This window comes from Mauremys reevesii, linkage group 2 (assembly GCF_016161935.1).
Source record: "Mauremys reevesii isolate NIE-2019 linkage group 2, ASM1616193v1, whole genome shotgun sequence".
NCBI classification, from domain to species: domain Eukaryota; kingdom Metazoa; phylum Chordata; order Testudines; family Geoemydidae; genus Mauremys; species Mauremys reevesii.
The window spans coordinates 286,544,029-286,570,742 of record NC_052624.1 but is presented as its reverse complement, the minus strand read 5'-3'; the positions used below and the strand labels follow the sequence as shown (position 1 = coordinate 286,570,742).

At 59.9% G+C, this 26,714-nt stretch overlaps 1 protein-coding gene across 1 annotated transcript in view; it reads right to left on the bottom strand.

Annotated features, from left to right (window-relative positions):
• The window catches only part of LOC120397350, a 40,280-nt gene that overhangs the window by 5,520 nt on the left and 8,046 nt on the right, over positions 1-26,714 (bottom strand). Inside the window, exons 2-3 of the mRNA XM_039523042.1 lie at positions 10,835-12,270; positions 8,935-9,153 (exon numbers count right to left, since the gene is read on the bottom strand). Of these exons, the coding sequence (XP_039378976.1) occupies positions 8,935-9,153; positions 10,835-12,270 (1,655 nt within the window). The remainder of the gene's footprint in view (positions 1-8,934; positions 9,154-10,834; positions 12,271-26,714) is intronic.

Sequence of the window (26,714 nt, the reverse complement as noted above, 5' to 3'; positions counted from 1 at the left end):
CTGTCCATGCCGCTACCTGGTGTCCGTGGAGTCTGAGTGACCCCAGAAGCGGCCCCGCCGGCGGGGGCAGGAAGAGGGACCCGGCCCCACAGGAGCTGCAGCGCCCGCGAGGCCTGTAAGTGGGGAAGGGTCCCAGCTGTGCCGTCTGCCCGCCCGCCCCGAGCACGGCCGGCCCCGGTCCCTGGATTCAGGCAGGCTGCCCCGGGGCTGGAGCTCCAGTACCGGGATGAGCTTGGCTCTGTACTGGGGCAGGCCACATCCCACAGCCCGAGCCCGGGGGCTGCGGCTCGCCGCCTGCTGGACCCTGGGAACAGCTGGGTCGCGCCTCTTTCCCCACCCCAGGTCACTGGACCCCACTCCCCTCCGCCACTGAGGGCAGAACCCAGGTTCTGGCCGCCGGCCCATTGCCAGCCAGGGTCCTGGCCACCGGTCCCACTCAGCCTGTTGCTGGCCTAGGTGAACAGAACCCCAGGCCGGCAGCAGGCTGAGCAGGCCAGCGGCGTAAGATCTGCATTTTAATTTAATTTTAAATGAAGCTTCTTAAACATTTTGAAAACCTTGTTTATTTTACATATGACAATAGTTCAGTTATATAATATAGACCGAGAGAGACCTTCTAATCCGATGAAGTGGGTCTTCACCCACGAAAGCTCATGCTCCAATATCTCTGTTAGTCTATAACAGGGGTCGGCAACGTTTCAGCAGTGCTGTGCCGAGTCTTCCTTTATTCACTCTCATTTAAGGTTTCACATGCCAGTGATACATTTTAATGTTCTTTGAAGGTTTCTTTCTATAAGTCTATAATATAAAACTAAACTATTGTTGTATGTAAAGTAAATAAGGTTTTTAAAATGTTTAAGAAGCTTCATTTAAAATTAAATAAAAATGCAGAGCCCCCCGGACCGGTGGCCAGGACCCGGGCAGTGTGAGTGCCACTGAAAATCAGCTCATGTGCCGCCTTCGGCAATTGTGCCATAGGCTGCCTACCCCTGGTCTATAAGGTGCCACAGGACTCTTTGCTGCTTCTAAAAAACGTTATAGGGTATTATCAGCACGTAAAACCTTAACTGAGAGTGAATAAATGAAGACTCGGCTCAGCACTTCTGAAAGGCTGCCGACCTCTGGTCTAATGTCTCAGAAGTGAATCTGAAATTAGATCAAGCACAGACAGAACTAATTGGTCAAGAAAATGTTTCTCTGGAGCAGATTAAAGTGGATAGTCAGGTTGAAGCGCTAGCTGAGGAAGGCAAGGAAAGTTTGGATGGGCCGAGGCGACCTTGTGAGCTGATGTCTTCCCAAACTGATGACTAGACAAAGCCAAGGACAGTGGAAGATGAGTGTCCCTATCCCTTAGCTGTTACCTGTGTGGGAAAATGTGACAGTGAAGGGAATGTGCCTGTGTCTCTCAGGGGTATTGACTTGCCTACGGAGGGAGCTGGGAGCTACCTCGGTCTCCAAGGAGTTGTCTGTGAACAGCCCTGTGTGCTGGGACAAGGGAAAGGAGATCCCAAGCTGTGTGTCTGGTAGAGGAGAATGTGTCTCCGGCTCTTCTGTGTCTGTGGAGCAGACAGAAGGGGCCTTTCAGCCTGGGAGGGTGGAGAATAGTGCAGTTGTCTCAGAGTTGGTTCTGGATTCAACTAAAGCCCAGGAAGGGAATGGTCCTGAGTTTGTGTCTGCTGGGGAGAATGGCCCTGTGACTAGGGTGTATCCAGTTAGTGTCTTAGCAAAATCCCAGAGACCAGACAATTCTGGTGCTTGTATTTTGCCTGTTGCTAATGTGTGGTTGGAAAAGGGTGTAGCAGCTCTGTCTGATCAGGGTGATACCCTAGCCAGGGCACAAGGAGAGCATGAAAGTGATTTAACTGTGTTACCTACTGACAGTTGGGAAACTTGCAGCAAGAAGGAGAAGGCTTCTGACCTTTTGACTATGAAGTCTATGAGTTTGCCTGAAAGGGGATTGTGTAGGAATCTGCCTGATGGTCCAGAGTTGATTCTAAATGTAAGTGAGACCCAGAAAGAGTCTGTGGTTGCTCAGGGAAGTGTTCCTTTAAAGCAAGCCCTAGGTGAAGCATGTAAGGGCAGAATTTCTGAGAGGGGTGAATTGCTGCTTAGAAAAGCTCATAGGGAAAATTTCCACTACTTGCATCCGACGAAGTGGGTATTCACCCACGAAAGCTCATGCTGCAAAATGTCTGTTAGTCTATAAGGTGCCACAGGATTCTTTGCTGCTTATAGGGAAAGGAATCCTCATGGTAATCTGTGCAAGCAGTTTACTGCAGCTAAAGGGTGTGAAAGTGATTTAATCAAGAAAGTTTCAGTTCCTAACAGCCAGAAATTTTCTGTTGTGAATGGATCCCCGCTGACTTTCCTTTTGAAAGATCCAGTGTGGGCAGCTTTGAAAAGGTCTCAGATGGAGTAAAAGCTGTTAAGAAAGTTGAGCAGCTCTATAACCAAGGGGCTGTGCTTGAACAGCTTGTTGGGAAGACAATGGTGTTGGGACAGGACTGTCTCCAGGCTGATTCTGGGAGGGAGCAGTCTGTGCTTCAGGGTCCAAGGAAAGAGTTGGTTACTGGTGTTTCAGAGCAGAATAGTTTTATGGCTAAATGCTTGAGGAGGCAGGGGAGAGCAAGCAAACTCTCACCCTCAGACCCTCTGGATTTGTGTGGTATCTCTGTAAGACAGAGTCCAGTCTTGGAATTGGTAGCAGCTAAGGGCTAGTCTACACTTATGAGCCGGGTTGACGTGGTGAGTTCGACTTCTCGGAGTTCAAACTATCGCGTCTAATCTGGACGCGATAGTTCGAACTCCGGAAGCGATAGTTCGAACTCCGGTACTCCACCACTGCAAAAGGCGGTGGCGGAGTCGACCTTGGAGCCGCGGACTTCGATTCCGCGGCGTCTGGACGGGTGAGTAGTTCAAACTAGGGTACTTCGAATTCAGCTATGCTATTCATGTAGCTGAATTTGCGTACCCTAGTTCGACCCTGCTTCTTAGTGTGGACCAGCCCTAAGAAGTTAAAAGCTAGTGTCTGTGTTGATGCAAATTACCTGGCTGGCAGGGAGAAGAAAGACTTGCTAATAGCTGTTAGCACCGAGAGCCCACCCCATCAGCCAGTGAATTCTGTTAAGCAAGAGAAATCAGGTTATATCCTTCAGGACAAGGAAGAAGAAGAAAACTTAATTTTGCAAAGGGAAGCCATAGAGTAACCCTAAAAGGCCCAAACCCCAATGGTATTGAGCCAAGGGTGTGGCATGACAAACATGATTGTAGATGGACACTTGCAATGGATTTGTTGTTATTGCTGAGAGTGATTTTTGTAACTAATGTGTTGCTGTTACCAAGAACTGTAAGAATGTACAATGTGCCTAATGTTCTGGAAAATCCCTTGAACACGTTGATAGGGAGACATGAGAACACGCTTTATGTTAAAAGGCCTTGTAATGCTGATGTTTCACAGTTAGTGCCTGTAAACAGTCTTGGAACTTTTCACAGGGGAAAAGACAGTCCAGACCTGATGTGCTGTATGAAAAGGGAAACTGAGGCACACTACCATATTGCTTGCATGGCTAAATGCCAAGATTCCTGTACTATGGACAACATTAGTGCAGTGAAACCCCACTATAATGCGATGTTTGGGGTCCATAAACTTCCATCGTGCTAAATGCGGGTCACGGTATAGCGGGGTTTCAAACCAGTCAGTTTGTCAGTGGTCCCCAACGCGGTGCATTGATGTGCGCCGCCTAGTGCCCCGCAGGGGAGAGGAGCCGCGGCCCCGCCTGCCGGGGACAGAGAACTCCAGGGCTGCGGGCGCCGGTGCTCTCTGTCCCCAGCAGGCGCGGGCTGCAGCTTCTCTCCCCTGCCATGGTGTTGGGACCACTGGTACAGTGCTGTATTGTGCCTTAAAGGGAAGCCAACCTCTGATCGCGTTATATGCGATTTTGCATTATGGTGGGGGGCGTTATTGCGAGGTTTGACGGTATCTACATTGACTTGATGTTAATTGGGTTCCAAACATTGGCCAGAGCTTGTATGGATAAAGTAGCTCTGTTCTGTAGCTCTTGGCAATATCACGTGAGACATACAGGGACCATGCTGCAAGAGCAGATCCAATCAGCCATTGTTCTAACCAAGTTTTACCTTGAGTTTGTAAAGAGATTCAATCATGTTATGGAACATGACTTTGATAAACCATTTCTGTTATACACTGGTACGGCCTCTAACCCAACACCAGCTGTGTGAGACCGAACCCAGGATGGGGAGCTCTTGGGATGCAGTCAGCGATGTTTGTGTCCATCCCTTCCTGTATCAATTTTGCATTGGGGATGTGACGTTAGGAGTGTGATATAATATCTCATTGGAAGGTGACAAGGCCAGAAAAAGTTAATTAACTGACAGACTAACTTGACCCAGGGCCGAACTTTAGAGACTGGTTAGGAAAATATGTAAATGAACAGAGCTTTGGAATGCAGCTGGCATTGGTAGAGGTAGAAGGGGAGATGTTTGCTGACATCCCAAGCCCTGAGCAAACAAGGCTTGTCTATCGCTATGGCTTTAATTCAAAGATCAAAAAAGGAATATTAACATTTATGATGATACTTGAGTGAAATAGTATTATTGTCTATGTGTCTCTTTGAAGGTAGGAGGCACCCACAGGTGGCAAGGAACAGTGGCTGGCAGGGTGGCCAGGCGGTGAGGAACAGTGTCTGGTGGGGCACCCACAGGTGGCAAGGAACAGCGGCTGGAGGGGCACCCAGGCAGTGAGGAACAGAGGAAGTACTCAGATGGTGAAACAAGCCAGGTGCCTTCTTCCCAGTGGGAGGGGAACTCACACAGATGCATCTCTGAACCCAGGGTCCTCACTGACCAAGGACAGCCACTGTGAGTGGGGTGTGGTGAGGGAGCAGAGGGGGGCACGGTAAAGGAACTTTTGGTTGTAGAACTCAAGAACGTGAGGCAGAAGACGACTCTGCCTCATGCACTCTGCGGTGGGTGTCCTGCTCACAGTTTATGTTTATGAGTCCTGCTTGTGGTGTTTTCCCTAATTAATGTCAGGTGACTTCTCTCCTTTCATGAATGTTTCTTTTGTACACTCAGACTCTGTGCTTGCAAGTGGGGAAGTACTGCCTCTCCAAGGCACCCAGGGGTGCTGTGTAATTTCCCCAGGTTCCTGGGTGGGGGCTCGAGCTGGGTCTGTGTTGTATCGATGGAAAGGAGCCCCTAGATATTGAACCTGGCCCTGGTTGCTGCCAGCTCCACCTGGCAGACGGGTTACACAGCGGCTGTGAGATGATGTAATTTCCGTGTGTCAGTGTCATGGAGTCCCCGGGCGCTGCTCTGGAACTGCTCCCCACCAAGCCAGGCAGGACTCTGGGGAGCCTCCTCTCCCTCGGAGCAGCCTGTCTGCAGGGCAAGAAGCTCCCACGGCTTCACCTCCTGGGTCTCTCCTTGGAGCATTCAGCATCCCCTGCCCCTCCGTGCGCTTCCCATAGCGAGTCCCCCCAGTGGGGTCCGGGGGGGGGCCACAGGGTCCTGCCCCCCACTCTGCAGTCAGACGTGACTCTCAGCCAGCCAGTAACACAGAGGTTTATTTGATGACAGGAACAGGGTCTAACACAGAGCTTGTGGGTACAGAGAATGGGACCCCTCGGCTGGGTCCATTCTGGGGCCCAGCAAGCCAGACCCCCACATCTGCACTTCACTCCTCGTCCCCCGCCAGCTCCAGACTGAAACCCCCTCCAGCCCCTCCTCCTCTGCTCAGCCCCTTCCCCGGGCCAGGAGGTCACCTGATCTCTTTGTCTCCAACACCTTCAGTTGGCACCTTTGCAGAGGAGGGGCCCAGGCCATCAGTTGCTAGGAGACAGAGTGCCAGGCATTTAGGTGCACTGGCCCTTTGCTCTGCAGCAATCACACCCCCTGATCCCACCACCTAGATACTTAAGAACTGCAGAGGGGACACTGAGGCACCAACACAGTATTCAGAGCAAACATTCAGAACATTCCCAGTTCGTCACATCCAGTATCTTCCTGGGGAGGAAATCCCCAGCATTAAGGAGAGAAAGGCAGCACCAGGTGGAGCCAGGCACAGGGAAATGGGACACACTGTTAGCTCCACTCTCCAGCTCTTGATGTCTCCAGATCCGGCCTGGCCACCGTTCTGGAAGATGCTTTGGTCACTGGGCTCAGTTCAGAAGATGCTGGTGGGAGGGTGTCTCTGAGCTGTGCTATGCAGGTCACACTAAATGGTCTGATCCCCTCTGGCCTCAAACTGTATGAACAGTGCTGGGAACAAAGGGGAAATGTCTAATATTTTCATGAAAAATGTGACTCGGTTTCCCCACTCATTGTCTGTTGCCACCCACGGAGTGTGACGGGGTTAATTTCTCCTCTGGGCCTGGGAGGGAGTGAGGGTGGTTGGCTGGCCTGGGTGACTGCCTTGGAAAGGCCTGGAGCGCAGGGGAGGGCACAGGGAAGCAGTAGGGCTGCCAACTTTTAAATCGCATAAAACCGAACACCCCTGCCTGCCCCCTTCTCCGAGGCTCTGCCCCCGCTCACTCCATCCCCCCACCCTCGTCATTTTCACCAGGCTGGAGCAAGGGGTTGGGGAACGGGCTCTGGGGTGGGGCTGAGGATGAGGGGTTTGGGGTGCAGGAGGGGGCTCTGGGCTGGGGCAGGGGGTTGGGGTGTGGGAGGGGGTGCGGGGTCTGGGCTCCGGGCGGCGATTACCTCAGGTGGCTCCCGGAAGCAGCCGGTATGTCCGACTCCTAGGCAGAGGGGCCAGGGGGCTGTGAGCGCTGCACTCACCTGCAGGCGTTGCCCCTGCAGCTCCCATTGGCCATGGTTCCCAGCCAGTGGGAGCTGTGGAGCCGGCGCACGGGGCGGGGGCAGTGCGCGGTGCCCCTGTGGTCACCCCTTTACCTTGAAGCCAGAGGGACACGGCTGCTTCCAGGAGCCTCGCAGAGCCTGCCAGCCCCCCAATCGGACCATTAATGGCTGCCAGGGTCCCTTTTGGACAGGGCGTTCCAGTCGAAAACCGGACACCTGGTAACCCTAGGAAGCAGTGATGGCCTGGGAGACACAGGCTGAGGGGTGAGGAGCTCGGCTGGCTGGGCAGGGGAGGCGCTGCGGGGAGGGCAGGTGATGGATGCTCCTTCAGGCCTTTCCAGGGGGCTCAGAAAGGCAGCGTGTGGCGAAGGGGCTGCAGCTCCCCGCTGGTCCCATCGCTGCTGACGGGCCCAGTGTCTCCGCCGGCCCTGAATGTGTGAGGACCCAGTGAGTGCCGGGGGCACCCAGCTCCGGGCTGGGGGGGTCGCCTTTGTAGGCACAGGGACTGGGGCACTGCTGGGGAGTCTGGGTACAGGTTTGAGCCTGCCCATCCGCTGTAAATCTGTGTAAAGGTGTGTGTGGGGGGGCATTCTGGAGAAGAGTCAGGAGCAGGCAGGTGGGGGGCAGCTGCAGGGCTGGGGCAGAGCGGAGGAGCCCACAGCTCCCTGGCCCATCCCTGCTCAGCACCAGCCACGCTGGGGGGAGCTGGAAATGAGCTCTGAGCAGAGCCCCTGGCCCCCTTTGAGCAGCACGGAGGCCTGTGCCAGGCTGGCTGTGTGCCCGGGGCCGGGAGAGGAAGCAGGGGCCGGTGGGGCCAGTCCTGGCCGGAAGGTGAGACTCGGGGCTCCGGCGCTGTGAGGGCCAATGATGCAGGGCTGGCGGAGCGTTGTGGCCAGGCTCAGCCCCCAGGCAGTGCGGATGCCCCTGGCCCCTGTGCCGCTCAGCTGAGCAACCCACGGCACAGGCCAGTCTGGGGAGCTGACCCCGAGCTGGCACTGACCCACGCGTGGGGGGCAGGCACCAGCGTACCAGCGGTGCTCGCGTCCAGCGCCAAGGCAAGGAGAATGAGCCCTGGGGGCAGCAGCAGGTCTGGGCCGGTCCCTGGGGGGGACAGAGCAGGGCACCGCCTGGGGGTGGGCAGCCTGTAGAGGGGAGGCGCATCTTTCTGTTCAGAGCAAATCCTCAGCTCTTAGCTCAGCCGTCAGCAGGGCTTTAATGTGCCTGGGATGACCCAGCGTCTCCCCTCCCTGTGCACCTCCACCAACGCTTCCTGCCCCATGGTGCCCTCCTCCCCTGCTGCTCCCCACACCCCCCGCTGGCCTGCAGCACCATCCCCAGCTCCGTCCCGCACTCCACCGGCCTGCAGCACCCTCCCCAGCTCCGTCCCGTACTCCACCAGCCTTCAGCGCCCCCCCTTCTCCCCCGCTGCTCCCCACACCCCCCGCCGGCCTGCAGCACCATCCCCAGCTCCCTCCCCACCCTGCCAGCCTGCAGCGCCCGCAGCCTGCAGCGCTCCCCCCAGCTCCACCGGTGCCTTCCCCCCTGCTCTCACAGCCAGGAGCTGAGGTGCCCGTCCCTCCACTGGGCTCTGGCTTCCCTCCTGGGGTGGGGTGGCCCCGGCGGATGGGCCCTGGCGACAGCCCGGCTCGGGGGAGTTTGCAGCCTGGAGTCTTTGACCTGGGCGGTGCCTCTCTTGGGCTCTTGGGAACGGCCCCTGGGGCCCCGGGGCTCCCTGCCCGGGCTGCCTGGGGCCCTCAGAGCCCTGTGTTCCTGAGCCCTCCGCTCCCTCTTGGCTCGCGCAGCCTCGCGCTGTGCTCGCCGCTCAAAGGTCTTGGCAATGAGCCACACCCTGTTCTCACGGCCCTGCCCGGGGCCCCCAGCCAACTCCTTGGGCCAGACCCCCTGCTGCTCCCTGGGCCAGGCTCTGCGCTGTTCTGGGGCCCTCCCTTGCTCCCCGGCCCTTTGCCGTGCATCCCTGGCCCGTCCCTGGTCCCTGCCCCGCTCCCCCGCCCGTCCCTGGTCCCCGTCCCATCCCTGGTCCCTGCGCCGCTCCCCTGCCCATCCCTGGTCCCTGTCCCGTTTCCCCGCCCGTCCCTGGTCCCTGCCACCCACCCCGTCCCATCCCTGGTCCCTGCCCCGCTCCCTCCTGGGGTCCCGCTTGCAGCCGTGCTCTGAGTCCTGCTCGTCCCCGCCCAGCGGGGGGTGGCTCTGGCTCCAGGCCCCCGGGCACCGGCCCGGCTGGCACCGTTTCATGCAGTAGGTGCAAGTGCAGTCGTCTTCCGGGCTCTCGGCAGGGTCTGTGTCGCTGCAGCTCAGCTTCCTGGGGCCAGGCTGTGGCCAGTGAGGAGAGACAAAGGGAGGGCTCAGCCCAGAGGGAGCCAGGGCACCAGCTGCCCCCAGGCCTGGCGAGCCAGGCTGGCACCTCAGGGGAGCCCTGGGCCGAGGGCAGCAGCGTCCACCTGCCCTGAGGGGCTGCCGGGTGCCGAGAGCCGGCTCCCTAGGGCGGCCCATGGAGCTGGCCCTGCTCCAGCATGGGGCCAGGTGGGTCGGCCCAGGGCAGGGCAGAGCCTGCTGAGTGCTGCCAGCTCTGTGCTGCGCTGCTCCGTGGCTGCCCCAGCCTGAGGCTTGGTGCCCCCGTAGGCTCCAGGCCTGGCCAGGGGCTGATAAGCTTTGGGATCCCTAATGCTTCAGGGGCCCCATCCCTGGTGCTTGTCTTCACTGGCTGCCTGGCTGGGTGAGAGTGGAGCACGCTGCCCCCGCCCCCAGTGCTGGCTCCACAGTGCCCATTGGCCAGGAACCATGACCAATGGGAGCTGCGGGGGTGGTGCCTGCAGGGGCGAAAGCAGCGTGCGGAGCCTCCCTGGCTGCCCATGGCCTAGGGGCTGCAGGGACCTGGCGCCACTTCCCGGGAGCCGCCGTAAGCGCTGCCAGGACCCCGAACCCCCTCCCACACCCCAACCCCAGCCCCAGACTGGAGTCCCCTCCTCCACCCAAACTCCCTCCCAGAGCCTGTGCCCCCCCCACCAACCCCCTCTTGCACCCCAAACCCCTCATCCCCAGCCCCACCCTACAGCCCACACCCCTAGCCGGAGCCCTCACCGCCCCCAACCCCTGCTGCAGCCTGGAGCCCTCGTTTCTGCCCCCACCTGGAGCCCGCACCCAGAGCCCCTGCCCCAGGCCCAGTGAAAGGGAGGGAGGGAGGGGGAAGGAGGGAGCAGGGTCGGGGCCTCAGGGCAGAGGCAGGGCAGGGGTGTTGGCAACTGTCCCCACTGCAGCCAGAGCTGCCTCCCCAGTCGCTCCCCCAGTCTACAGGGAGGGGCTGCCCCCTCCCTCCCCAGGACTAGGCTAGGAGAAAGTGGGGGGCTGCCACCGGCCTGGCCCTAGGTGCTCCAGCGGAGCTGAGAAACCTTTGCCCCGGGCCCTGTCCCTGCTCCCCAGGCCCAAGGAGTCACCCCCTGCTCCCAGCAGCCTTCGCGCCCCCCAGCCTGCCTGGCACGACCCAGCTCTGCCCGCCCAGCAGGGCCAGCCGCCCACCGGCTAGTGGAGCACACGCCCTGCCCCTGCCCCACTCTGGCCCTGGAGACCCCTCAGCCAGGCCCCATGGGAGGAGTCCTGTGACATCACCATGGCAGTCACTATGATGTCACATGCACTAGGCTGTGATGTCACTGAGCAGAGCTGGGGGGAGGGGCTGCATGGCCAGGCCCCAGAGCATGTGTGTGTCTGTCCCTCCATGCTGCTGCAGCATCCCCAGCCCAGCCCGGATGCAGGCCTGGAGCCCCCCCCCCCAGCCTAGGAACGCCCCCCGGCTAGTGACTAGGGGGGTGTACGGAGAGTCTGCTCCCAGCCCCAGAGCTCTCTCGGCACTGCTCCAGATCCCCACCTGCACCAAGGGGGCTGGGAGCTAGGGGGCAGGGGCCAAGGTCGGGGACCCTCCAGGGGGAGGCAGGACTCTGTGCGTGAGGGGACCCCATTGAAGCCAGTGTGAGCTGTGAGTCCCCTCCCCATCTACCTGGGGGGTCTGGGGGGTCATCATGGGCTCTGGTTCCCAAGGGCAGCTCCTGCCAGGCCAGAGGGGGGCATAGCAGTCTCCTGGGCGGGGCCTCGTGGCAGCTCTGCTGGTTGCCTGGCAGGGGCTCCCTGGCGCGTGGTCAGAGCAGGAGGTGCTGGCCCAGGAGCCTGTGTTATGGGCATGGAGGCACAGGGTGCTGTGGCTCGAGTGTGCCCGTCTCAGCGCTGCCTGCACCGTGTGGTGGCTGAGGTACGTGGCGGGCAGGTCGCTGGGACACGTCTCAGTCCATTCGGGGGTGCCTCCCATTTCCCTGTGGCTCCCCCTGGTCGCCTGGGTGCCTCTGCCGTCGCGCTGGGGTTCCCAGGCTGGGCGGGGGCTGGCACGGTCGCTGCAGGGCTTGCGGCAGCAGCAGTGAAATGCAGAGCTCCAGCCTCGGCCCTGGTCCTGTCGAGGTCTCCTGCCCACGACTTCAACGGTGGCACAGCACCCGTGTCCCATGGGCAGGCCTGTGGCGTGGAAGGGAGGGCCCCTGGCATTGCACACAGCAGAGTCCCATGCCATGCTGCGGTGGGGCGGACGTGGCTCGGCCCGCCTGGCTTCCCCGCTACGGCTGCAGTGCTGTGTGCCCCCTGCGCCCCACGCCTGCCTGGTCTCTCTGGCCGGCAGCTGGCCCAGCTCGCTCTGCCAGCCACAGGCCTCTGTGCCGCTCTCAAAGCGTGCCATAGCCTGCTGGAAGCGGTGGTTGTGGTGCCACAGCTGCTGCAGAGAGGTGGAGGCGGTGGGGTGGCTGGGGCAGCAGGCTCTGTGCAGGACGTCCCCCTGCCCTGGGGGGCTACCTCCGTCCGTGCTGGCAGGCAGGGCGGCCAGGTCTGTCGCTCGGGCCTTCTGGGTCAGGAACTCCTCCAGCAGCTGCGCCGCGGTGCTGTTGGAAGTGGGGGATCTGTCGATGCCGAGGGGCAGGGCTGCTGCCCCGAGGCTGATGGCGCAGCAGCCCAGCATGGAGCTGATGGTTTCCTCCGCTGAGCCCCCCAGGTCTGGGGCAGAGGCCAGAGCCCTCTCATCTGCCCTGCCTTTGCCCTCGCAGAGGCTGGGGGTGCTGAGGGACGAGGTGGCAGTGGAGAACCCACAGCTGTCCAGGCTGTCTGCAGAGCGTGACGGTGCCCCCAGGCCGCAGGGCAGCGCTGCTTGGCATGGGCATGGCTTGGCGCCCCTGCCGTCGCTGTCCACTGCCGCCGCCTCCTGCTGCCGGGGCACCTGGGGACGGGTCAGGCTCGGCCAGACCTTGGCCCAGCAGGTGTCTCGCTCGATCCTCCCAGCTCCGGCGCGCCAGCTGCAGCAGCCGCCATGCGCCTGGCCTGGCTGGAGATGCCGCCCCTGGGCTGCGCTGCAGGAGAGCGTGTCCCCTGGGTTCGGGCGCCCACCGGGCGGAGAGACCCCTGCAATCAGAAAACGAGAGTGAAGGGGTGTCCTGGGCCTGGCCACCGTGCCGCCCGCAGAGCCGCCGACGGGGTGAAGCCACATTGCCCTCAGCACCCCCCGGGGGGGCATCGCCTGCAGAGCCCCCAGCGGGGTGATGCTGTGCCTAGGCCCTGCTCTGCCCACATTCAGTCAGGGGGCCAGGCTCTTCAGGGATGTTGGAGCAAGGCCGTGGGTCAGGCAGGGATGGGGGGGGCTGAGGAGCCCCCTAAAACTCAGGGCTGGGAGGGTATGACCAGACCCTGTGGGGTCCTGGCTGGGCTTGGGACAGCTTCCGCCCCAGCCCATGCTCTCTGGGCTGTTGTTGCAGTTCAGGGAATGTGCCCATAAGGTCCCACCCATCCAGCCCCAGCCCCTGCCCCAGCCCCTGCCCCAGCCCCAGCCCCTGCCCCAGCCTCAGCCCCTGCCCCACACAGCTTGCAGAGCCAGCCAGGATTACACAGCAAGAGAGCCCTGGGGTGGCCTGTCCCCAAACCTCAGCCAGACCAGCATGGACCAATAGGCCGAGGCTCCCAGAAGCAGAAAGTGTTGGGGCTGGGAGCATAGGCGCCAACTGCTTCTGGCACCAGTGGGTGCTTGACCCCCCCACTGTCCCCCCCGCCCCATCCCAACCCCTTCCCCAAATCCCTGCCCCAGCCCCACCTCCTCCCCTGAGCGCGCCATGTTCCCACTCCTCCCAGCCGGAGCTTTCTACCGCTGTTTGGCGGTGGCAAGCGCTGGGAAGTAGGCAGAGGAGCGGGGACATGGCACGCTCAGGGGAGGGTGGCGGAGGAGCGGGGACGCGGGGCGCTCTGGGGAGGAGGCGGAGGAGCGGGGACGCGGCGCGCTCAGGGGAGGGAGGCAGAGGAGCAGGGACGCTGGGCACTCAGGGGAGGGAGGCGGAGGCGGGGGCGGCGCGCTCAGGGAGGCGGAGGCGGGGCGGCGCTCGGGAGGAGGCGGAGGCGGGGATGCGGGCGCTCAGGAGGGAGGCGGAGGCGGGGATGCGGGCGCTCAGGGAGGCGGAGGCAGGAGGCGGGCGCTCACGGGAGGCGGAGGAGGCAGCGCGCTCAGGGAGGGAGCGGAGGAGCGGGGCGGCGCTCAGGGAGAGGCGGAGGCGGGGCGCGCGCTCAGGAGGGAGGCGGAGGCGGGGGCGCGGGCGCTCATGGGAGGCGGAGGCGGGGGACACGGGCGCTCAGGGAGGAGGCGGAGGCGGGGGCGGTGCGCTCAGGGAGGAGGCGGAGGAGCGGGACGCGGGCGCTCGGGAGGAGGCGGAGGCGGGGGCGCGGCGCTCAGGGAGGGAGGCGGAGGAGGCGGGCAGCGCTCAGGGAGGCGGAGGAGCGGGGCGCGCTCAGGGGAGGGAGGCGGAGGAGCGGGACGCGGGCGCTCAGGAGGAGGCGGAGGCGGGGGCGGCGCTCAGGGAGGCGGAGGCGGGGGCGGGCGCTCAGGGAGGCGGAGGCGGGACGCGGGCGCTCAGGGAGAGGCGGAGGCGGGGCGGGCGCTCAGGGAGGGAGGCGGAGGCGGGGACGCGGGCGCTCAGGGAGGCGGAGGCGGGGCGCGGCGCTCAGGGAGGCGGAGGCGGGGACGCGCGCTCAGGGAGGAGGCGGAGGCGGGGGCGGGCGCTCAGGAGGGAGGCGGAGAGCGGGGCGGGCGCTCAGGGAGGCGGAGGCGGGGGCGCGGGCGCTCAGGAGGAGGCGGAGGAGCGGGGCGGCGCTCAGGAGGGAGGCGGAGGAGCGGGGGCGCGCTCAGGGAGGAGGCGGAGGCGGGGACGCGGGCGCTCAGGAGGAGGCGGAGGCGGGGCGGGGCGCGCTCAGGGGGAGGCGGAGGCGGGGGCGGGCGCTCAGGGGAGGCGGAGGCGGGGCGCGGCGCTCGAGGGAGGCGGAGGCGGGGACACGCGCGCTCAGGGAGGAGGCGGAGGCGGGAGGCGGGCGCTCACGGGAGGCGGAGGCGGGGACGCGGGCGCTCAGGGAGGAGGCGGAGGAGGCGGGGACGCGCGCTCAGGGAGGCGGAGGCGGGGAGGGCGCGGCGCGCTCAGGGAGGAGGCGGAGGCGGGGGCGTGGGCGCTCAGGGAGGAGGAGGAGCGGGGGCGTGGGCGCTCATGGGAGGTAGGGAGGCGGGCACACGCGCTCAGGAGAGGCGGAGGCGGGAGGCGGGCGCTCACGGGAGAGGCGGAGGCGAGGGGCGGGCGCTCAGGAGAGGCGGAGGGGCGCGGGCGCTCAGGGCAGGGAGGCTGAGGAGCGGGGCGCGGCGCTCAGGAGGGAGGCGGAGGCGGGGCGCGGGCGCTCAGGAGGAGGCGGAGGCGGGGCGCGGCGCTCAGGAGGGAGGCGGAGGCGGGGGCGTGGGCGCTCAGGGAGGAGGCGGAGGCGGGGCGCGGCGTGCTCAGGAGGAGGCGGAGGCGGGGCGCGGGCGCTCAGGAGGGAGGCGGAGGAGGCGGGGCGCGGGCGCTCAGGAGGGAGGCGGAGGCGGGGCGGCGCTCTGGGAGGCGGAGGCGGGAGGCGGAGGAGCGGGGCGCGCTCAGGGGAGGCGGAGGCGGGGGCGCGGGCGCTCAGGGGAGGCGGAGGAGCGGGGCGCGCGCTCAGGAGGAGGCGGAGGAGCGGGGCGCGGGCGCTCATGGGAGAGGAGAGCGGGGCGCGCGCGCTCAGGGAGGAGGCGGAGGCGGGGCGCGGGGCGCTCGGGAGGGAGGCGGAGGCGGGGATGCGGGCGCTCAGGGAGGCGGAGGCGGGGATGCGGGCGCTCAGGGAGGGAGGCGGAGGAGCAGGGGCGGGCGCTCACGGGAGAGGCGGAGGAGCGGGGCGCGGGCGCTCAGGGAGGGAGGCGGAGGCGGGGCGCGGGCGCTCAGGGAGGAGGCGGAGGCGGGGGCGCGCGCTCAGGAGGAGGCGGAGGAGCGGGGCGCGGGCGCTCATGGGAGGAGGAGAGGCGGGGACACGCGCGCTCAGGGAGGGAGGCGGAGGCGGGGGCGCGTGCGCTCAGGGAGGAGGCGGAGGCGGGGGCGCGGGCGCTCAGGGAGGCGGAGGCGGGGGCGGGGCGCTCAGGGAGGAGGCGGAGGCGGGGACATGGCGGGCTCAGGGAGGCGGAGGCGGGGACATGGCGCGCTCAGGGAGGAGGCGGAGGCGGGGGCGGCGCTCAGGGAGGAGGCGGAGGCGGGGCGCGGCGCTCAGGGAGGCGGAGGCGGGGGCGGGCGCTCAGGGAGGGAGGCGGAGAGGCGGGGGCGGGCGCTCAGGGAGGCGGAGGCGGGGGCGTGGCGCTCAGGGAGGCGGAGGCGGGGCGCGGGCGCTCAGGGAGGCGGAGGAGCGGGGACGTGGGGCGCTCTGGGGAGGAGGCGGAGGAGCGGGGACGCGTGTGACGTTATGACTGTGATACAATATCTCATTGAAAGATGACAGGAACAGAAAGAGTTAATTAACTCATAGACTGACCTGACCCATGGGTGAACCTTGAGGACGGTTAGGAAGATATGTAAATGACTAGAGCTTTGAAATGCAAGTCTGCATTGTTAGAGGTAGAAGGGGAGATGTTTGCTCAGGTCTTGTGATGCAAGCAAACAAGTCTTGTCTATTGCTATAGTTTTAATTCAAAGATCAAAAGAGGAATATTAACATTTATGATGATACTTGAGTGAAATAGTATTATTGTCTCTGTGTCTCTTTGAAGGTTGTGCTAACCTGTATCTGAACTGTTTAATGGATAAATTACTCTGTGCTAATTGCCAGGATGTTTGGGAGAAGGAGTTAAGCCTATTGTTTTCTCAGGCCGAAAGGCTGCTGGAAATGTATAAGAAGCCTGGGACAGGATCCTGCTTCATCTCAGATCTGCTTTGGGTTTCAAGAGGGGGAAACCTTAAGCCATAAGGATTGAGATCCCCAGTCATTGACTGGAGCCACCCTGAATATGGACATTGGACTATAACCTATGGACTATTTCTAAAAGGACTTTTGGCAACTACAAGCTCATCTCTGCTGTGTATCTGAACCTCAAGAATTGAATTCAAGTCTGTCTGTAGATTAATCTTTTAACCAACACTCTCTCTCTTTTCTTTTTTAATAAATTTTAGCTTAGTTACTAAGAATTGGCTATAGCGTGTATTTTGGGTAAGATCTAAGTTATAATTGGACCTGGGTATGTGGCTGATCCTTTGGGATTGGAAGAACCTTTTCTTTTATATGATGAAGTAAGATTCTCAGGAATCATCATCATATCTGACAGGTGTGTCTGGACGGAGGCCTGAGGCTGGGCACTTTAAGGGAACTGCGTGGTTTGGACTTCTAAGTGACCAGTAAGGTACTGTAGAAGCTGTTTTGTGCTGGTTGGTAAATCTAAGTATTGGAATAACCACCAGCATTTGGGGTTTGTCTGCCCCGTTTGGTTTGCAGTTCACCCTGATTGAGTGACCTCAGCTGGCTCCCACGGGCAGCACCGTCACAACGCGGCACACTCAGGGGAGGGAGGCGGAGGAGCGGGGACACGGCGCGCTCAGGGGAGGGAGGCGGAGGAGCGGGGACGCGGGGCGCTCAGGGGAGGGAGGCGGAGGAGCGGGGACGCGGGGCGCTCAGGGGAGGGAGGCGGAGGAGCGGGGACGCGGGGCGCTCAGGGGAGGGAGGCGGAGGAGCGGGGACGCGGGGCGCTCAGGGGAGGGAGGCGGAGGAGCGGGGACGTGGGGCGCTCAGGGGAGGGAGGCGGAGGCGGGACGCGGGCGCTCAGGAGGAGGCGGAGGCGGGGACATGGCACGCTCAGGGAGGAGGCGGAGGAGCGGGACGCGGGCGCTCACGGGAGGGAGGCGGAGGAGCGGGGAGGCGGGGCGCTCAGGGGAGGGAGGCAGAGGAGCGGGGACGTGGCGCACTCTGGGGAGGGAGGCGGAGGAGCGGGGACGCGGGGCGCTCCGGGGAGGGAGGCGGAGGAGCGGGGACGCGGGGCGCTCAGGGGAGGGAGGCGGAGGAGCGGGGACGCGGGGCGCTCAGGGGAGGGAGGCGGAGGAGCGGGGACGTGGCGCACTCTGGGGAGGGAGGTGTGATGGAGTCGGGACTGTCTTCATGGGGGATGGGAGAGCCGGGGAGGACGTTAGGTGATGGACAATACCTGAGCCTATAACCTGAGCGAGGTAGCGGGGAGGGGAGGTCAACACCTTTGCCCGGGAAGCTAGACAAAGGCAGAGAGCTGGCTGGAGAGGGTTGGGTCAGTTTCGATTTTGGGCTGTGGGTTGCAGTGCAGGAAATCCCAAGCTGGCAACTAAGCTCCCTGCACCCCCAGAAGGGCCAGATTGAGGGGTCCTGTCTGTATCTCCAAGCTCTGCTGTAGCCTGCATTCCTGTGTCCAATAAACCTTCTGTTTTACTGGCTGGCTGAGAGTCACTGTGAGTCCCAGGAAGAGGGGTGCAGAGCCGGACTCCCGCACACTCCGTGACAACTGGTGGCAGCGGTAGGATGTACTGCACCCCGTGGACGGTGCTTCCTAGAGTAAGTGACTGGGGAGCAGTAAAACGAAGGGGCGATTTCAGGAGGCGATTAACCCCTGGGAGTGTGTGACCAGAGCGAAGGACTTTGCAGTAACAGGGTCCCCCGGGGGATCGCAGGAGCAGTCCCAGGGGCGGAGGAATCTGCAGCTCAACCCTGGCAGAGAGGGGGTGAGCTGAAGAAGGGCTGGTGCACGAGGGGTCTCCCTGGAACCGGTGGGAAGCTGAGAGCACAGGCCGGCGAGTGGCCAGCAGGAAGATGTTTGCTAAGCACCTTAAGAAAGACCTGGTGGAGCTGTGCAGGCAGAGGGGGCTGCGCATTGGGAGGTCCACCAAAGACCAGCTAATTGCCCAGCTGGAGGAGGAGGATCGCTTGAGTGAACCGAGCCCTGTCCCGGAGGGAAGCCGCCCAGCGGATGCAGCGTGGGCCCCGGGGCCTGACATGGCTGGGAGGGGCCAGACTGCTGCCGAGAACACCCCAAGACCCTGCCCACCTATACCTAGGGGAGGGGTGGGGGGAAGCCCAGTGAATACCGAGGGCACCCTGATGCCGGTGGCCAGCAGGGGATCGACCCGGCGGAGCTCCCTGTCCCTGGAACGAATGCGGATGGAACAAGACAGGGAGCTGAGGTGGGAGGAGCTCGAGTTAAGGAGGCAAGAACTGAAGGAGCGGGAGAACCAGCGTAAACACGAGGAGAACCAGCGCCAGCATGACTGGAACTGGCCCGGCTGAGGAGCAGCGGGGCCCCGGCTGCGGTGAGTGAGGGGGGACCCAAGCCTACAAAGAGCTTTGATAAGAACTTCCTGGCCCGGCGTAAGGAGGGGGAGGACATAGACACCTTCCTGACGGCCTTTGAGAATGCCTGCGAGCTGCACCGGGTTGACCCTGCAGACAGGATCCAGTTTCTCACCCCCTTACTGGACTCCACCGCCGTGGAGGTGTACAGCCGGATGAAAGGGGCGGAGGCAGGGAACTACGAACTGTTCAAACAGGCCCTGCTCCGCGAGTTTGGGCTGACCCCGGAGATGTACCGGAAGAGGTTCCGGAGTCAGTGTAAAACCCGTGAGGTCACATACCTACAACTGGTCAACCGGGCGCAGGGGTATGCCCGCAAGTGGACGGCTGGGGTCCAAACTAAAGAGGACCTGCTTGACCTATTCATACTGGAGCACCTGTATGAGCAGTGCCCACCCGACCTGAGGCTGTGGTTGATGGACCAGAAGCCGGAGAACCCGCAGCACGCAGGCCAGCTGGCCGACCAATACATGGACAGTCGGGCAGGGGATAACAGGAAGGAGTCTCGAAGGAGCAGGCCTGCCTCAACGCAGAGAGAAAGTCACCATGGGACCTCCCAGCAGGGGCCTATGGAGAACCCCCACAAAAGGGGAACGTCCAGCGTCAGGTCCATTCGACCCACTCGAGGGGACCCACGGGACATGGGCTGCTATCACTGTGGACAACGAGGCCACATACGGGCCCAGTGCCCCAAGCTCAGGGACAGACCGAGCAGACCCAACCCGCAGAGGGTTGACTGGGTAAAGACCCAATCGGATAAGGGGCAAAATTCCCAGGAAAGGGGGGCTGGCAGCGTACCACCTGGGAAGGAGGGAGGAGGGCCCCAGGTCAGCTCCTCTGGGGGGCTGGATGCTCCAGACTCCGGGTTTTTGGTTTACAGGGTGGGCACGGGGCTGCCCCTCCGGAGGGAGTGCCTTGTTCCCCTGGAGGTAGATGGGAGGAAGGTCACTGGGTACTGGGACACGGGCGCAGAGGTGATGCTGGCCCGGCCCGAGGTGGTGGCCTCAAATCGAATGGTGCCCGACACCTACCTGACCCTGAAGGGCATGAGCGGCACCCCATTCAAGGTGCCCGTGGCAAGGGTGCACTTGAAGTGGGGGGCCAAGGAGGGCCCCAAGGACGTGGGGGTACACCCACATTTGCCCACGGAGGTGTTAATGGGGGGGTACCTCGAGGACTGGCCAAGTAACACCCGGGGTGCCCTGGTCGTGACCTGTAGTCAAAGTCGGCGCAGGGCACTGCGCCCTGACAACGGGGAAGGTACTCTGCCCGAGGCGCAGGACCCTGACCTGGTGGGGAGGGAATGCCCAGGGACACGGCTCAGAGAGGCTGCGGCCTCAGACCCAGCCAGCAGGAGAGAGCAGGTCCCCATCCCTGTCCCAGCTGCTGAGTTCCAGGCCAAGTTGCAGAAAGATTCCTCCTTGCGGAGGCCAAGAGACCTGGCTGACCTCAGTGCAGTACAGACCATGAGGAGAGGTTGCAAGGAGAGGTTCCTGTGGGAGAAGGGGTTCCTGTACCGAGAATGGGCTCCCCCCGGGGAAGTAGAGTCATGGGGGATCAGGAGGCAGCTGGTGGTTCCCCAAAAGTTTCACCACAAGCTACTGTACCTGGCCCATGACATCCCTCTCACAGGACACCAGGGAATCCGGCTCACCGGGCAGAGGCTGCTACAGAACTTTTACTGGCCTGGGGTCTTTACCCATGTACTGTCAATCCTGTGACCCCTGCCAGCGGGTGGGGAAGGCCCGGGACAAGGGGAAAGCGGCTTTGAGGCCTTTGCCCATCATAGAAGAACCTTTCCAGAAGGTGGCCATGAACATAGTGGGACCTCTCAGCAAGACAACCCGGTCGGGGAAGAAACACATTCTGGTGGTGGTAGATTTCGTCACTCGCTATCCCGAGGCGGTGGCCTAGTCCTCTATCGAAGCAGACACCATGGCAGATGCGCTGCTGACCATTTTCAGCCGGGTGGGGTTCCCCAAGGAAGTCTTAACGGACCAGGGGTCCAACTTCATGTCGACCCTGCTCCAGTCCTTGTGACAGAAATGTGGGGTCCGGCACAACTGGGCCTCAGCGTATCACCCCCCGTCCAACGGGCTGGTGGAAAGATTCAACGGGACGCTAAAGATGATGCTAAAAACATTTATGAACCAGCACCCACAAGACTGGGACAAGTACTTACCTCACCTGCTGTTCGCGTACAGGGAGGTACCCCAGGAATCTACTGGGTTTTCGCCTTTCAAACTGTTATATGGAAGGCGGGTAAGGGGGCCCCTGGACCTGATGAGAGACGAATGGGAGAGGAAGTCCGCTCCTGATGGCAAGTCAGTGGTGGAGTATGTCCTGACCTTCCGGGAAAGACTTGCCGAGCTCATGGGCCTGGCCAGGGAGAATCTGGCCCGAGCCCAGAGGAAGCAGAAGGTCTGGTACGACCGCATGGCGCGGGCCCGCGCCTTTGCCACCGGGGATCAAGTGATGGTTCTCATCCCTGTGAGGAAAAACAAACTCCAGGCTGCCTGGGAAGGGCCCTTCAAGGTTGTTAAGCAACTAAATGAAGTAAACTATGTGGTGGAGCTGTCGAACCGGGCTCATCACCGCCGGGTGTACCATGTGAATATGATGAAGCCGTACTATGATGGGGGAATGTGGTGTTGGCCGTGTGTGGACACTGGGAGGAGCAGGGAGATGACCCTTTAGTGGATCTTTTCCCTGGGACAAAAGCTGGTCCCCCCCTGGAGGCGATTCCCCTCTCTGATCAGCTGACCCTGACCCAGCAGGCTGAGATCAGAGGGGTGCTGCATCTGTACCGACAGCTATTTTCCAGCCAGCCTGGACGCACTAATTTGACTGTCCACCGGGTGGAGACTGGGTCACATCCTCCTATAAGATGTTCCCCTTTTCGGGTCACTGGGAAAACCGCCCAGGACCTAGAAAGAGAGGTCAGGGACATGCTGGCCTTGGGGGTGATTCAGCCGTCCGCCAGCCCTTGGGCCTCGCCGGTGGTGCTGGTCCCCAAGAAGGACGGGTCAATCCGGTTCTGCGTGGACTATCGAAAGCTCAATGCCATCACCGTATCTGATGCCTACCCCATGCCAAGGCCTGACGAGCTCCTAGACAAGCTGGGAGGCGCTCGGTACCTCACCACCATGGATCTTACCAAGGGCTACTGGCAAGTGCCACTGGACGCAGATGCCCGGCTGAAATCAGCCTTTATCACCCATCTGGGGCTCTACGAGTTTCTGACCCTGCCCTTCGGCCTCAAGGGAGCGCCGGCCACCTTCCAGCGCCTGGTGGATCAGCTACTGAGGGGGATGGAGAGTTTTGCCGTGGCGTATATTGACGACATCTGCGTCTTCAGCCAGACCTGGGAGGACCACGTGTCCCAGGTTAGACAAGTGCTGGACCGACTCCGAGAGGCTGGGTTAACCGTAAAGGCTGAGAAGTGCAAGGTGGGGATGGCTGAAGTATCTTACCTGGGCCATCGGGTGGGGAGCGGCTGCCTAAAGCCGGAACCAGCCAAGGTAGAGGTGATCAGAGACTGGCCTGCCCCCCAAACCAAAAAGCAGGTCCAGGCCTTTATCGGGATGGCGGGGTACTATTGAAGGTTCGTGCCCCACTTTAACGCCATAGCCGCCCCCATCACTGAGCTGTGCAAGAAGGGGAAGCCAGACAAGGTGGTCTGGACCGAGCAGTGCCAGCAGGCTCTCCGGGCGCTGAAGGAGGCTCTGGTTAGTGGCCCAGTTCTGGCAAACCCAGATTTTGACAAGCCCTTTATGGTGTTCACCGACGCCTCAGACACAGGACTGGGGGCGGTGTTAATGCAGGAGAATGAAAAGGGGGAGAGACACCCCATCGTGTACCTGAGCAAGAAGTTGCTACCCCGGGAGCAGAGCTATGCAGCCATCGAGAAGGAATGCCTGGCCATGGTGTGGGCCCTTAAGAAACTGGAGCCATATCTCTTTGGGCAACACGTCACCATGTACACCGACCACTCTCCCCTGACCTGGCTGCACCAGATGAAAGGAGCCAACGCCAAGCTCCTGAGGTGGAGCCTGCTCCTGCAGGACTATGGGTCAGTGTCGGTTTTGGGCTGGGGGGTGCAGTGCAGGGAATCCCAAGCTGGGAACTAAGCTCCCTGCACCCCCAGAGGGACCAGATTGTGGGGTCCTGGCTCTGCCCACAAACTCTGCTGTAGCCTGCGTCCCTATTGTCCAATAAACCTTCTGTTTTACTGGCTGGCTGAGAGTCACTGTGAGTCCCAGGAAGAGGGGTGCAGGGCCGGACTCCCCCACACTCCGTGACAGGGGGCAGGTGAGCCAGCGGCGGGAGGGGAGGGGGCTGAGGAGGCGAGGGGGCAGGTGAGCCGGCAGCGGGGAAGGGGCTGAGGAGGCGAGGGGGCGGGCATTGGGAAGTGGGGGGCTGAGGCGGCGAGCGAGGAGTCAGTGGCTGACCTGTTCTACTGATCTGGTCTGGCTCCCAGCCCCTCTCCAAGGGTTGCAGCTGCCTGGAGGTGCTGCCTTCCATGCCTTCCTCATTCACACCTCATTCATTCAACAGGCAATTGATTACAAAGTGGGGGGAAGATTTTATTCTACTTCTAGCAAAAAGACATTTTTCTTTTACCTTAATTATACTACCTTAGGGACCCGCTATTACATATTACCAAGGTTCAATACCGCTGTTTCAGCAGGGTGGCACTGGGGAAGGAGGGTTTGTTTCCATGGGGTGGGCGGTGCTTGGGGGTGTTTGGGGCTGGGCGGCGCTGGGGGGGGTTCAGCGGTGTTGGGGGGGGTTCGGCGGGGCCGGGGGAGGGGTTCGGCCCTCAGCTGTTTTCTTTGGAGTAATATGGCCCTCGCTGCTTTACGAGTTGTGCAGGCCTGGATGTAAGCAAACAAGTCTTGTCTATTGCTATAGCTTTGATTCAAAGATTTAAAAAGGAATATTAACATTTAGGAAGACACTGGAGTGAAATAGAATTATTTTCTCTGTGTCTCTTTGCAGGTTGTGGTCACCTGTATCTGAACTGTTTAATGGATAAATTACCCTGTGCTAATTTTCATGATGTTTGGGAGAAGGAAAGTTAAGCCTATTGTTTTCTCAGGCCAAAAGGCTGCTGGAAATGTATTAAAAACTCTGGGACATGATCCTGCTTCATCTCAGATCTGCTTTGGGTTTCAAGAAGGGGAAACCCTGAGCCATGAAAATTGAAATCCCCAGTCACTGACTGGAGTCACCCTGAATATGGACATTGGACTATAATCTGTGGATTGTTTCTAAAAGGACTTTTGGCAACTATAAACTCACCATCTCTGCTATATATCTGGACCTCAAGAGATTGAACTCAAATCTGTCTGTATATTGATCTTTCAACCAACTCTCTCTCTTTTCTTTTTTTAATAAATTTTAGTTTAATTGGCTATAAGCGTGTGTTTTGGGTAACATCTAAATTATAATTGGACTTGGGTGTGTGGCTGATCCTTTGGGATTGGAAGACCCTTTTCTTTCAGACGATGAGGTAAGATTTTCAGTAATCTGATAAAGTTTTCAGTAGGGGAAGCAAAAGTGGATGGGAACCTGGGAGGCAGTGACCATGAGATGGTCGAGTTCAGGATCCCGACACAAGGAAGAAAGGAGAGCAGCAGAATACAGACCCTGGACTTCAGAAAAGCAGACTGACTCCCTCAGGGAACTGATGGGCAGGATTCCCTGGGAAAATAAAATGACGGGGAAAGGAGTCCAGGAGAGCTGGTTATATTTTAAAGAAGCCTTATTGAGATTACAGGAACAAACCATCCCGATGTGTAGAAAAAATAGTAAATATGGCAGGCGAGCAGCTTGGCTTAACGGTGAAATCCTTGCTCGTCTTAAACACAAAAAAGCAGCTTACAAAAAGTGGAAGATTGGACAAATAACCAGGGAGGAGTATAAAAGTATTGCTCAGGCATGCAGGAGTGAAATCAGGAAGGCCAAATCACACTTGGAGTTGCAGCTAGCCGGAGATGTTAGGAGTAACAAGAAGGGTTTCTTCAGGTATGTTAGCAACAAGAAGAAAGTCAAGGAAAGTGTGGGCCCCTTGCTGAATGAGGGAGGGAACCTAGTGACAGAGGATGTGGAAAAAGCTAACATACTCAATGCTTTTTTTTGCCTCGGTCTTCACGAACAAGGTCAGCTCCCAGACTACTGCACTGGGCAGCACAGCTTGGGGAGAAGGTGACCAGCCCTCTGTGGAGAAAGAAGTGGTTCGGGAGTATTTAGAAAAGCTGGACAAGCACAAGTCCATGGGGCCGGATGCGCTGCATCCAAGGGTGCTAAAGGAGTTGGTGGATGTGATTGCAGAGCCATTGGCCATTATCTTTGAAAACTCATGGCGATCGGGGGAGGTCCCGGATGACTGGAAAAAGCCTAATGTAGTGCCCATCTTTAAAAAAGGGAAAAAAGGAGGATCCGGGGAACTACAGGCCAGTCTGCTTCACCTCAGTCCCTAGAAAAATCATGGAGCAGGTCCTCAAGGAATCATAAGAACATAAAAACATAAGAACGGCCATACCGGGTCAGACCAAAGGTCCATCTAGCCCAGTATCCTGTCTACCAACAGTGGCCAATGCCAGGTGCCCTAGAAGGAGTGAACCTAACAGGTAATGATCAAGTGATCTCTCTCCTGCCATCCATCTCCACCCTCTGACAAACAGAGGCTAGGGACACCATTCCTTACCCATTTCCACTACATGCATCCGACGAAGTGGGTATTCACCCACGAAAGCTCATGCGCCAAAACGTCTGTTAGTCTATAAGGTGCCACAAGACTCTTTGCTGCTTTTACAGATCCAGACTAACACGGATACCCCTCTGATACTTACCCATCCTGGCTAATAGCCATTTATGGACTTAACCACCATGAATTTATCCAGTCCCCTTTTAAACATTGTTATAGTCCTAGCCTTCACAACCTCCTCAGGTAAGGGAGTTCCACAAATTGACTGTGCGCTGCGTGAAGAAGAACTTCCTTGTGTTTGTTTTAAACCTGCTGCCTATTAATTTCATTTGGTGACCCCTAGTTCTTATATTATGGGAATAAGTAAATAACTTTTCCTTATCCAGTTTCTCCACATCTGTCATGGAGTGTGCGGGAGTCAGGGTCCTGCACCCCCAGCTTCCTGCGATTCACCAGGACTCTCAGCCAGCCAGTAAAGCAGAAGGTTTATTTAGACGACAGGAACACAGTCCAACACCGGTCTTGCAGGCACAGATAACAGGATCCCCCCTGTTAGGTCCATCTTGGGGTCCCAGGAGCCCCACAGCCCCCATTGGGAACTCAGAGCCCTGTCTGTCCTTCCCTTCCTTCCCCAGCCAGCTCCAGTCTGCCCAACCCCGTCTCCCGGGCCAGGAGGTCACCTGACCCCTTTGTCTCCAACACCTTCAGCCGGCACCTTTGCAGAAGAGGGGCCCAGGCCATCAGTTGCTAGGAGACAGAGTGTCAGGCATTCAGGTACACTGGCCTTTTGCTTTGCTAGATACTTAAGAACTGCCTAGGGGACATTGAGGCACCAACACAGCATTCACAGACCCCAGTAAGAACAGTCCCACTTCGTTCTTCACTCATGATTTTATAGACCTTTATCATATCCCCCCTTAGTCTCCTCTTTTCCAAGCTGAAGAGTCCTAGCTTCTTTAATCTTTCCTCGTATGGGACCCTCTCCAAACCCCTAATCATTTTAGTTGCCCTTTTCTGAACCTTTTCTAGTGCTAGAATATCTTTTTTGAGGTGAGGAGACCACATCTGTACACAGTATTTGAGATGTGGGCGTACCATGGATTTATATAAGGGCAATATATTCTCAGTCTTATTCTCTATCCCCTTTTTAATGATTCCTAACATCCTGTTTGCTTTTTTGACTGCCGCTGCACACTGCATGGACGTCTTCAGAGAACTATCCATGATGACTCCAAGATCTTTTTCCTGACTCGTTGTAGCTAAATTAGCCCCCATCATATTGTATGTATAGTTGGGGTTATTTTTTCCAATGTGCATTACTTTACATTTATCCACATTAAATTTCATTTGTCATTTTGTTGCCCAATCACTTAGTTTTGTGAGATCTTTTTGAAGTTCTTCACAATCTGCTTTGGTCTTAACTATCTTGAGCAGTTTAGTATCATCTGCAAACTTTGCCACCTCACTGTTTACC